At 38.9% G+C, this 12523-nt stretch overlaps 1 protein-coding gene across 3 annotated transcripts in view; it reads left to right on the top strand.

Moving 5' to 3' along the window:
- Window positions 1-12523, top strand: part of TTC26 (tetratricopeptide repeat domain 26) — a 61185-nt gene that overhangs the window by 43987 nt on the left and 4675 nt on the right. For all 3 annotated transcript variants that reach the window (XM_003791581.3, XM_012806243.2, XM_003791582.3), the window contains 5 exons: window positions 190-253; window positions 1908-1996; window positions 2214-2297; window positions 3741-3810; window positions 5204-5310. In XM_003791581.3, coding sequence (XP_003791629.3) covers window positions 190-253; window positions 1908-1996; window positions 2214-2297; window positions 3741-3810; window positions 5204-5310 — 414 coding nt within the window. The remainder of the gene's footprint in view (window positions 1-189; window positions 254-1907; window positions 1997-2213; window positions 2298-3740; window positions 3811-5203; window positions 5311-12523) is intronic.

Raw genomic sequence — 12523 nt, 5'->3', positions numbered from 1 at the left:
CCCCCCTCCCCATATTCTTAGGCTATTTGGTTATAGCTTTCATATAAAAAGGTTTAAATTAGTTTCATAATAGGGGTGTGTATATTGGGTACTTTTTCCTCCATTCTCGTGATACTTTGCTCAGAAGAACATTCTCCAGCTCCATCCATGTGAACATGAAGGATATATCAGCTTTGTTTTGTTTTTCAGAGGGATCATATGAAAATTGCCCAGCAGTTCTTCCAGCTGGTGGGAGGATCAGCTAGTGAATGTGGTAGGTCTGAAATCTGTACTTATAAGCACGATTCATAACTGGTGTTGGGCTATATGGACTGTGAAGTTTGATTTGCTGTCTAGGAATATATGGCTTTGAATTATGCAGTAGGAGATCAGGAAGAGGAGCGAATATTGGAATTAACTCTTCTAAATAACTCAGCTAAAGTGGAATGAGAGAATAAATAAAAAAAAGAATAAATTTACTCTTTATGTGTAGTTTTAAAAAATTGAATCCATTTTAGATGGGCTATTTCAAAATACTGATTTTTCTTTTTTTTTTTATTAAATCATAGCAGTGTACATTAATACTATCATGGGTTACAGTGTACTGTTTCTGTATACAATTTGAAATACTTTCATCCAACTGGTTAACATTGCCTTCGTGTCTTTTTCTTAGTTATTGTGTTAAGACATTTATATTCTACATTTAGAGAGATTCACATGTACCCTTATAGGATGAACCATAGGCGTGATCCCACCAATCACCCTCCTCCCCTCCCCTTGATTTTTTCAAGAATTCTTTTTGTACTAACTTTTTGTCACATTGCAGATATTTCTCTGGTGGGTCGTTTGTCTTGAAACTGCCTATAGTATTTTTTATATAAAAATATTAAAATTATAATTAGCTTATCTTCTCATAATTATTTCTGACATGAGTACCAAGCTTAGAAAATGCTTTCTTACCACCACTTTCACCTATATTTTCCACTAGTAGTCTTGTGGCTTCATTTTTATTATGAAAGTATTGATTTCGTCAATCAAGATTCTGTGAGAGATTTGAGAAAGGGCTATAAAAGGGCTGATAGCTAGTATGAACCAATATGGCTGCGTATACTAGTTGTCTATGGCCAGCTTCTATTCTGACTAAGTTTTCATGCTGAACTGATTGTTAAATATTCTTTTTATTCCTGAAAATTTACAAGTTTTCTACCAATACCATTTATTAAATATCTACTTTCTCCATTTTATTTATTCATTTATAGAACAAATATTTATTGAGGTAAGTATATAGCAAGGCTAAAATTCCTTACCCTTGTGGAGATTACAGTCTAATTGAACAGGCAGACTGGAAACAGTACATAAACAGATTATATAGTATATCAGACTATGGTAACTACTATGAGAAAAACATTGAATAGTTAAGGAGTCTTAGGAATGCCAGTGGCAAGGGTGGTTGTATGAATCTTCTACCACCTCAAATAAATATCAGACAAAAAGTTGAATCAGGATCAGAATCAGATGGTTCCATGGAAAATTACCTTTCCATTTGTGATCGGAAGACCTAGGTTGTCTTAGCCAAGTGATGATGGAGACCAACCCACATTAACTGAACGTGCAGACATTAGAGTTGGATGAGAGAATCAAAGCCCTGGAAAACAATCTGGGGAATACTGTAGCCAGTGTGTCTGCATGTCATATGTTCATTTTCAATTCTGGAAGTTAATCCCCAGAGAGATCATTAGTCACTCTCAAATACCATGACCTTCATTATGCTACAGTTTCGTCCATGGAACAGAATCTATAATTTAAGAATCCAGAAAGATGTCTTAGAATACATTTCTAATTCTAAATTATAAAATAATTCAATTTTCGGCTAAAGAGAACTTTTAGCTTCACAAATACATGTGGTTTCTTTTTCCCCTCCATTTCAGATACAATACCAGGGAGACAGTGCATGGCTTCCTGTTTCTTCCTGCTTAAGCAATTTGATGATGTCTTAATTTACCTCAACTCATTTAAGGTCAGTATAGAATTATCTATATAACTTATATACAAAATTATATATATATATGGCATGTTAGGATAGATTGGATACCCTTAGAGATGACCCTTTTTCTCTGGTGGCATTGGTGATGTTAGCTAATCATTAAGATTATTTTTGTTTATCTGATATAACTGGTGGTTTTATATTTTGTCTGTTAATGCTCAATATGACCTGTTCTTGGGATGTGTTTCAGAGTTACTTCTATAATGATGACATCTTTAATTTTAATTATGCCCAAGCCAAAGCTGCAACAGGAAATACCAGCGAGGGCGAAGAGGTGGGTACATGCTTCTGAAGGCATTTGAATGATTCTATATAAAAACATCCTATCTTTTTCTCACCTAAATGAAATGGTCAAGGATAAAGGATTATTAAAGAGTCTTTTGTTTTTCAGTTACATTAAAAAGTATGGCACGCAACTGAGCATAATGTCACATTCCTGAAGTCCTAGTTACTCAGAGGTTGAGGCAGAATGATCACATGAGCCCAGGAGTTTAAGGCTGCATTGAGTTATGATCATGCCACTATACTCCAACCTGAGCAATATAATGAGACTCAGTCTCTAAAAAACAGAAAAAAAAATACAATGTGAATAGACATAAATTTTACAACCATATTAATGTTTTCCCTTTTTTGATGAATTTTATAGAAATATACCATAAGTGCAGAAAAGTATACAAATTGGGCTTGGCACCATAGCACAGTGGTTACAGTGCCGGCCACATGTACCGAGGCTGGTGAGTTCAAATCCAGCCCAGGCCAGCTAAACAACAATGACAACTGCAACAACAACAACAAAAAAATACTGGGGGTTGTGGTGGGTACCTATAGTCCCAGCTACTTGGGAGAGTGAGGCAAGAGGATCATTTAAGCCCAAGAGTTTGAGGTTGTGAGCTGTGATGCTATGGGCACTCTACTGAGGGCAACACAATGAAACTTTGTCTTGAGAAAAAAAAAGAAAAGTATACAAATTATAGGTAGACAGCTCAATGAATATCAATTTATTTATTTTGATTTTTTAATTGTATTGTGTGACAATTAATTGTATGACACCAGTCATACTCATAACTGTATGACACTAGTCCTTTAACATTTGTTGAGACTTGCCTTACTTCCCCATAACATTGCCATGAAAGCTTGAAAAGAATATGTATCATATAGTTAATTATTCTATTCAGATCTTCTATATCCTTACCAACTTTTTGTCAGCTTGTAACGTCAATTTCTGAGTAAAATATGTTAAAAGTACCACAATTTTTTTCTTTATTTTTAGAAGCCTATATGGAATTTTTAAATTAAATGAAATAAATTTGTTTGGAGACAAGGTCTTGCTCTGTTGCCCAGCATTGAGTACAGTGGCATCATCATAGCTCACTACAACCTCAAAGTCTTTGGCTCAAGTGATCCTCCTGGCTCAGCCTCTCATGTAGCTGGGATTACAAGTGTACACCTAAACACCCAGCTAATTTTTCTAGTTTTTGTAGAGATAGGATCTCACTGTGTTGCTTTGGCTAGTCTCAAACTCCTGACCTTAAGCAACCCTACCATTTTGGCCTCTTAACATGCTGGGATTATAGGCGTGAGCCACCATGCCTGTCCCTGTGTAGACTTTGATTGCCTATAAGGCTACAGTGATTATCAATCTAAGACAAACCAATAGTGGATATTTTTATTGCAAAACCATTCTTGTGTTGAGTCCCTTTCTTTCCTCTTCTTGCAGGTGTTCCTCTTGATCCAAAGTGAGAAGATAAAAAATGATTATGTTTACCTCAGCTGGTTAGCTCGGTGCTGTGAGTCTTTTAAATATTACAAGAGGAATCCTCTTTTTCTTTTCTTTTACATAATCTGTTTGTAAATAACATTGAGTGTTTTTAACTTTCATTTGTGTTTTACTGTGTAGAATGAGTGAACACTGAAGTTAAAGGTGGTTAAGCTCCTCAGTAAGGGTTGCCATGTAAATGTAAATGTGTTGTACAGGTTTGTCCTGTAATTAGTTCTACCATTCAACATTCATTTAAGCTCTTACAGTCCTGAAGATGTCAAGTCTTCCTTTAGCCTTGTTAAAGTTTCCAGAGTCTCAGTTTATAGTGTTGTTGTGAAATATATTATTACATTAATTTTATCTTTTCACAGTGGTCCAAGACTGAAAAATGGCAAAATGTTAACAATGTAATTTTTTTGTACATTTGGAACCTCTATTTTCTGTCTTTCTGATGCACTATCTTTTCTTGCTGCTTTTTTTTCCACTCAGATTTTAAATGTTCACTGAGCTTTTGAAGTCACAGGAAAATTTTAGCAATCAGATATTCTAAATGAGGCTGAAACTTTAAGTAGGTCATGAATGATAGGTATGCTCATTTAGGCAGATGAGCAAAATGAGAACTAGTGGAAGTCAATCCAATTTAAAAGACATAATTATCGGCCAGGTTGGAGGCCAAGGCAGGTAGATTGCCTTAGCTCACAGGTTCAAGACAAGCCTGAGCAAGAGAGACCCCATTTCTAAAAATAGCTAAGCATTGTGTCAGGCACCTGTAGTCCCAGCTACTTGGGAGGCTGAGGCAAGAGAATCGCTGAAGCCCAAGGGTTTGAGGTTGCTATGAGCTGTGACACCATAGCACTCTACTGGGGGTAACAAAGTGATATTCTGTCTGAAAAAAAAGGACATAATTATGTGACTCCTAACTTAAATATTTTTTTTGACCATCTCAGTTATAGCTGGTTTTATTTTATTTTATTTTTTTTGAGACAGAGCCTCAAGCTGTCCCCCTGGGTATAGAGTGCTATGTCATCACAACTCACAGCAACCTCCAACTCCTGGGCTCAAGCGAGTCTCCTGCTTCAGCCTCCCAAGCAGCTGGGACCACAGGTGCCCACCACAATGCCTGGCCATTTTTTGATTGCAGCCATCATTGTTATTTGGTGGGCCAGGGCTGGAACCCACTACCTTGGGTGTATGTGGCTGGCACCTTAGCTACTTGAGCTACAGGCGCCAAGCCAACTTAAATATTTTAAGTATGGTATAATTCTCATAGGAAAAGACAGCTTAATGCCAACATTGCAAGCTTTCCATGTGAGAGATATCCTGCCATTATTTTGTTTATTTAGAATACAGAACAAAATCCATAGGATAAGATGCATAGTTGTGCATTTAAAAAGCATAAAAATCTTTGTTTCCTTGTGTAGATATTATGAATAAGAAACCAAGACTAGCCTGGGAACTTTATCTCAAGATGGAGACCTCTGGCGAGTCCTTTAGTCTCTTACAACTCATTGCTAATGACTGCTACAAGGTGAGTCTGCATGAGACTAAAGGGGAAACTAAGGATCAGTGTTACATTGCTGCGTTGGCTGAATATTAGGGGAAATGTCCTAGAGAATAAATGGCCATTAGTGAGAGGATTCACATGGTATTATCAGAAATGTCATCCTTTTTATGAATGAACTGAACTCAGATAAAGGCAGAATTTCAGAGTTTTACATGTATATATGAAATAAGGATTTAGAGAGGTTTTAGATTTCTAAAGGGTATAAATTTTTAGGTACTATCAGGTTAGAATTGTTCATCTAGTAATTGGGAATTTAGTTCTGAAGCTCAAGAGAGATGTCTTCTGACAGAGACATGGAGTGGGAGTCATCATCTACATTTAAGTACAGTCATGCGTCACTCAACAGGGACACCTTCTGAGAAATGCATCATTAAATGATTTCGGCACTGATCATCACAGAATGCACAGACACAAAGTGAGCTGGTCCAGCCTACTGCATACCTAGGCTAATGATGTAGCCCATTGCTCCCAGGCTACACACTTGTACAGCACATTACTGTAGTGAATACTGTAAGCAATTAATTATAACACAGTGGTAAATTTTTGGGTATTAAGTATATCTAAAACATAATGAGCTTGAAAAAAATAAAACTTATGAAGTTGGACAATTAGGTTCACAAACTCATCCTGGAAAAAATGCTACCTACCTCATTGATAAATATCACTATAGTCTCCTTCAAAGTAGTCCCCTTGGGAAACTATCCACCTACTCTAGGTCCTCGCCCACAATTCCTTTGAAGCAATTTTGGAACTCTCTAGAATGGCCATCGGAGCTGTCATTCTTTGAAGTCTGACAATTAAGTTTATGACCTCATCCTAGGAAAAGTGCTGCATTCCTCATTGCTGAATGTCACTATGGTCACCTTAAAGGTACTTCTTTTGGCCATCTGGTGAACATAGTGATATTCAGAAATGAGGGAGCACTTTTTCCAGGATGGGTTCAGACCTCGTAGGTAAGGTCCAGTAAAAACATTGTATTATATAATAATCTTATGGAACTGGCTTGGCACCTATGGCTCAAGTGGCTAAGGCGCCAGCCACATACACCTAAGGTGGCGGGTTCAAATCCAGGCCGGGCCTGCCAAACAACAATGACAGCTGCAACCAAAAAATAGCCAGGCATTGTGGCCGGTGCCTGTGGTCCCAGCTACTTGGGAGGCGAAGGCAGGAGACTCACTTGAGCTCAGGAGTTGGAGGTTGCTGTGAGCTGTGATGCCATGGCACTCTACCCAGGGGGACAGCTTGAGGATCTGTCTCAAAAAAAAAAATAATAACAATCTAGGGAACCACCACCACCGTTATATTCAGTATATAATTGAGCAAAACGTCATTATGGAATACATGACTATCAAACAGTGAGAATGCCAGGTGAAGAAATAAAGTGAGAAGAAGAGTTGCAAACCAAATTTTAAGGAATACTAAGGTGTTACTAGTAGATAGTACAGAAGAAGGAATTAGAAAGAAAGAATTAAAAAGCAGTCAGATTTAATAAAGGACTGGCTCTCTTGTGTGTGTGTGTATGTGTGTGTGTATGTATTTCTATATGTGTGTAAGGAGTTGGAAAGGCAGAGAGGAGGGGAGCAGTTTGGGACCCTGGCCTATGGATTAAAAGATTTTTTAAAAAATTAGGCTCTGGCTAGGCACAGTGGCTCACACCTGTAATCTTAGCACTTGGGGAGAAGAGGCAGGAGAATCTCTTGAGGCCAGGACTTTAAGACTAGCCTGGTCAACATAGCAAGATTCCCATCTTTACCAAAAACAGAAAAATTAGCTGAGTGTCATGATGCTTACCTGTAGTCTCAGCTACTTGGGAGACTAAGGCAGGAGGATTGTTTGAGCCCAGGAGTTTAAGGTTTCATGAGTCGTGATGACAGCACTGCACTAACCCAGGCAATAAAGCAAGAACTTATCTATAATTTATTTTGAAAAATTACCAAATTTTGAAAATTCCTGTTTTTGGAATATCTCATCCTGTCTTAAAGATAGGAAAATGTCAGGTAAAGAGAGTCTAAGTATTAAATAAATCCGCAGTAGCTCATTTCATAATGACTCATTGCCAAAAAAAAAAAAGTGAATCACCATCAATGGAAAAGGTTTCAAGCCACAAAAAACTTGAAAACATTCCAGACAAGGTGGCTTATACCTGTAATCTTAACACTCTGGGAGGCTGAGATGGGAGGATTGCTTGAGGACAGGAGTTTGAGACCAGCCTAAGCAAAGTGAGCCCTTATCTGTTCTAAAAACAGAAAAATTAGCCAGACATGGTAGTCCCAGCTACTTAAGAGCTGAGGTAGGAGGATTGCTTGAGCAGAAGTTTGAGGTTGCTGTGAATTACAATGAAGCCACAGCGTTCTAGCCTGGGCAGAGAGAAATTCTACCACCACTCCCCCCCCAAAAAAAAGAAAGAAAGAAAACTCAAATATAATAGTTTAGTAAGACTTGGTGAATGACTGTCAAGTAAGTTAGACGAGGCTGAGGGAAAGAAAACATTAAAAGACAGGAAATTGTTTCAATTTTAGATGTATTAAACCTGAGGTGTCTTTGGGGCTCCCCACAGAGATAATAGAGGTAGGAAACAAGTAAGCTGAGCCTGGAGCTGAGGTATTGGTGAGAGAGCTCAGGATGGTGCTGTGGATGTGCAGGTCACAGTGGTGAGGGTGGACAGGAAGGGCAGTAGTGGTAGAGCAGCTGCAGCAGAGTATGAGGAAGAGTAAGATTCACCTGCAATGGGGTGAGGCACCTAGTGGAACACCAGCGGTTAAGGGCTAGAAACAGAAAGAAGAGCAGGTGAAAGAGACAGAAAAGAAAGAAAAGAACAAAGAGGGTGTGAAAATGCTTTTCTTTATGCTTTGTTGTTCCAGTTTAATCAAAAGCAAGCAAAGGAAAGAGTTTCAAATCTGTAGCTAGAAAGAAATGCATGAGGACTGAGACGACAGTAGTGGGTAGAGAAGAGTTTGATTAGAAAGCAGAGCAATGTGCCAGAATCTTTAAAATTTTGATACTGAAGTTAGGGAGAAAAATGTGGTGCTAACTTAAAAGGAAAAACAGAGTGTGGGATTTTTTTTTTTTTTGGAGACAGAGCCTCAAGCTGTCACCCTGGGTAGAGTGCCATGGCATTATTACAGCTCACAGCAACCTCCAACTCCTGGGCTCAAGCAAGTCTCCTGCCTCTACCTCTCAAGTAGCTGGGATTGCAGGCACCCACCACAACGCCTGGCTGTTTTTTTGGTTGCAGCCATCATTGTTGTTTGGAGGGCCCAGGCTGGATTTGAACCCACCACCTCAGGTATATGTGGCAAGCTTCTTAGCCGCTTGAGCCACAGGCGCCAAGCCAGAGTTTGGGATTTTTGAGGAGCAAGGTAGAGAGTTGTTTTTTTTTTTTTTATAATGGATAATGGGGTAAAAGTATATCTATAGGCAGATGAAAATGAGCCATTGAACAAGAAAATCAAAGATTCAAGACACTGGGGACATTTTTGATGGGGTAAGATCCCAGAGGAAATGAAAATAGGAATAGGGCTAAGAAAAAAAATATATATATAGTGTTTACCTAGTTTCTTAGTAGTCTGACAAACACCCACTAGTTTGATAACTCAATGTAAAGTTATATGCCTGGCTAAGGTTTATTATACTGCATAAATAACAGGAAGATATATGTATAGGTGATGGCTAGAGAAATAAACTCAGGCTTTCTCATCCTTCCTCTTTGGGATTATCTGGTCACATCTTTCTCTTATGCAAACTGCAGGGACATATGTGAGATGTCCTTGTTGAAGAAAAGCAGAACAAGTAGGAAGGAAATGGCAAACTAACCATAATATATCAATAATAATTGCATTAAATATAGAAGGTCAAATATACCAATTATAAAAGAGATATTGATAGAGTAGGTAAAAAACCATGACCCAATTGTGAGCTTTTTATAGGAAATTCACTTCAGATGTATACAGTAATATACACATAGATGGATCAAAAGTAAAAGGATGGGTGTGGCATGGGAGCTTATGTCTTTATTCCCAGCACTTGGAAGGCCAAGGCAGGAGGATCACTTGACCATCCTGGCAACATGGGAGACCCTGCCTCTATAGGAAATGAAAATAATTAGTTGGGTGTTGTAGTCCTAGCTACTTGGGAGGCTAAGGCAGGAGGGTGGCTTGAACTGAGAAGTTTGAGGCTGTAATGAATTATGATTGTGTCACTGCACTGCATTCTAGTCTAGGTGACAGAATGAGACCCTCTCTCTAAAAAAAAAAAAAAAAATTAAAAGTTTGGGGAAAATATATACCATGAAATATTTTGGCAGTTTTTTTTTTTTTTTAAATAGAGACAGAGTCTCACTTTGTCGCCCTCCATAGAATGTCGTGGCATCATAGCTCATAGCAACCTCCAACTCCTGAGCTTAAGCAATTCTCTTGCCTCAGCCTCCCAAGTAGTTGGGACTACAGGCACCCGCCACAACACCTGGCTATTTTTCTTGTTGTTGTTGCAGTTTGACTGGGGCGGGGTTTGAACCTGCCACCTCCGTATTTGGGGCTGGCGCCCTACCCACTGAGCTATAGGTGCCACCCATATTTTGGCAGTTTCTTTAACAAACATACACTCATCATGTGACCCAGCAATTGTACTCCTGTGCATTTATCCCAGATAAATGTAAACCTATATCTATAGAAACGTATAAATGTTAAAAGCACAAATTTTAATACACGAAGTTAATAGCAGTTTTATTGGTAATAGTCTAAACCTGGAAATAGATGAAGTCTTTTGATAGATGAATGGTTAAACTGATATGGCTTGGAATACTACTCAGTAAAAAGAGACTAATGGGGTGTCTGACTCCATTTCTTGACTATTGACAGCTTTTAATCTCCACCTCTACTTCTTCCCCTTATGCCCCACATCTGGATGAAATGATAAGAAAGCCTCTGTGTTCTCTTGCTCCCTTCTTTGTTATCCGTTGGTGATTCAGACCATACAAGCCCCTGCCCATACAAAGGGACCTCAGCCCCACCTCCTAACCAAGGGAAACACCCAGGCCAGTCTCCTTTCCTTGCTCTCTCAGGCCATTTCTAACCTGCTTAAGAGGGCTGCTCTGCTATCCCTGCAGACCCCAAGGATATAAGTAAGGGAACTCCCTATAGCCTCATGTGTTTGTGGAGTCATCAGTCTCAACTTCCAAACCAAACTTCGGGTGGGAAGTCCCTCCTGCCTTTTCAGGGTGACCATAATAAGAGCAAACATAGTGACCTGGATTAACAAGGTATAACAAGGACATTAAACTGAGTTAAAAAGGCAGTCTCAAAGAGTCCTATCTTTTTTTTTTTTTTTTTTGAGACAGAGCCTCAAGCTGTCCCCCTGGGTAGAGTGCTGTGGCATTACAGCTCACAGCAACCTCCAACTCCTGGGCTCAAGCGAGCCTCCTGCCTCCGCCTCCCAAGTAGCTGGGACCACAGGCGCCGGTTACAACACCCGGCTATTTTTTGGTTGCAGCCCTCATTGTTATTTTTGGCGGGTCCGGGCTGGGGATTCAAACCCGCCACCTTAGGTGTACATGGCTGGCGCCTTAGCCGGTTGAGCTATAGGCGCCGAGCCAAAGAGTCCTATCTTATTTGATTTCATATATATAGCATTCTTGAAATGACATAATTATAGAGATGGAGAAGAAATTAGTGTTTGTTAGAGGTTAGGGATGGTGAGCAGGGAAGGACATGTGTGTGAATGTAAAGTCATGACTTTATTAAGGGGAATCTTTGTGGTGACAGATAGTTCTGTATCTTAATAATGGAGGTGATTAAAGGAATTTACATGTGTGATGAACTTTGTCAGTTTCTTAATTTTGATGCTGTAATAGTTTAGTTATGTAAGCTGCAACCTTTGGGAGAGACTGGATGAAAGGTACATGGTACCTCTGTCCTATCTTTATAATTTCCATGGGATCTCTAATTACTTCAAAATGAAACAAACCAACTAGAGCTATTACAGCAATATAGATAGATCTTATAAACATGACGTTGAGTCATAGATGCAAGCCACAGAAGAATACTTACAGTATTAATGAATATAAAGTTCTCAGAGGCAAAACTCTATTGTTTAAGGATGTATATGTGGGAGGTAAAACTATAATGAAAGTCAAAGAACTGATGACCATAAAAGTTGGAGTAGCAGTTCTTCTAGGTGGGGAAAGAGGAAGTGATAGGCTGGAAGTGATACACAGAAGCTTTTGTTTTGCTGTCAGTGTCTTGACTTGGGTGGTGGGTACACTGTATTCACATTATACTTAGGAAGCTATACGTGTATGTTTCATCCACCATTCTATATGGTTGTTATTTTGCAATGAAAAATATTTTAAAGAGAGCACAGATAGAAGGATTAATCTTGAAAAGATAAGAACATTTCTTCCTGGGAAACAGGCAGAAAAGAGGGAAGGATTAATGGAAGTGTAAATGTAATTTGAACTGAAGGGACGGGAGTTGTCTTTTCCTTAACAAGTATAGAATAAAGCTGAGCTAAGAATGTAGTAGAGGGCTTAAGGAAATTGTCAAAGGTTTAGAAAACTGTTAGCAGGAATAGAGAAGTAACTAAACCACACTGAGCAAAGTGGGTGTCTTTTGAAGCCTTCAGTGAAATTGGTAACAGTATGCATTTATTATTGCCAATCAAGAAAACTCATTGAAAGAAAATTTAGTAGTTTTCAGCATGTTCTGTGGGGCCAAAAAATGTGTATTATATTTGAAAAGATGCTTATCAAGATGAATTAAATATTTTAAAGATGTAATGTTTGGAATAGTAGTAAGTATACATGTATGTTTAGGCATTCTGAGAATTTAAGAACTAGATCAGGGAAGGACCACCCTCTTGAACTGAACATGATCAGATTAGCATAGAATGTGTAATAAGAGTCATCTAAAAAGAATGTGTTGAGACTTAAAAAATAACTAGTTCAAATCGCAGTTCTCAAGAGTTTATCCTCGGCTCGGTGCCTGTGGCTCAAGCGGCTAAGGTGCCAGCCACATACACCTAAGGTGGCAGGTTCGAATCCAGCCCTGACCTGCCAAACAACAATAATGGCTGCAACCAAAAAATAGCCGGGCATTGTGGCGGGTGCCTGTGGTCCCAGCTACTTGGGAGGCTGAGGCAGGAGACTCGCTTGAGCCCAGGAGTTGGAGGTTGCTGTGAGCAG

The sequence above is a fragment of the Otolemur garnettii genome, unplaced genomic scaffold, assembly GCF_000181295.1.
Source record: "Otolemur garnettii isolate 467f Iridium unplaced genomic scaffold, OtoGar3 scaffold00049, whole genome shotgun sequence".
Classification (NCBI taxonomy): Eukaryota; Metazoa; Chordata; class Mammalia; order Primates; family Galagidae; genus Otolemur; species Otolemur garnettii.
This window is presented reverse-complemented; position numbering and strand designations above follow the sequence as displayed.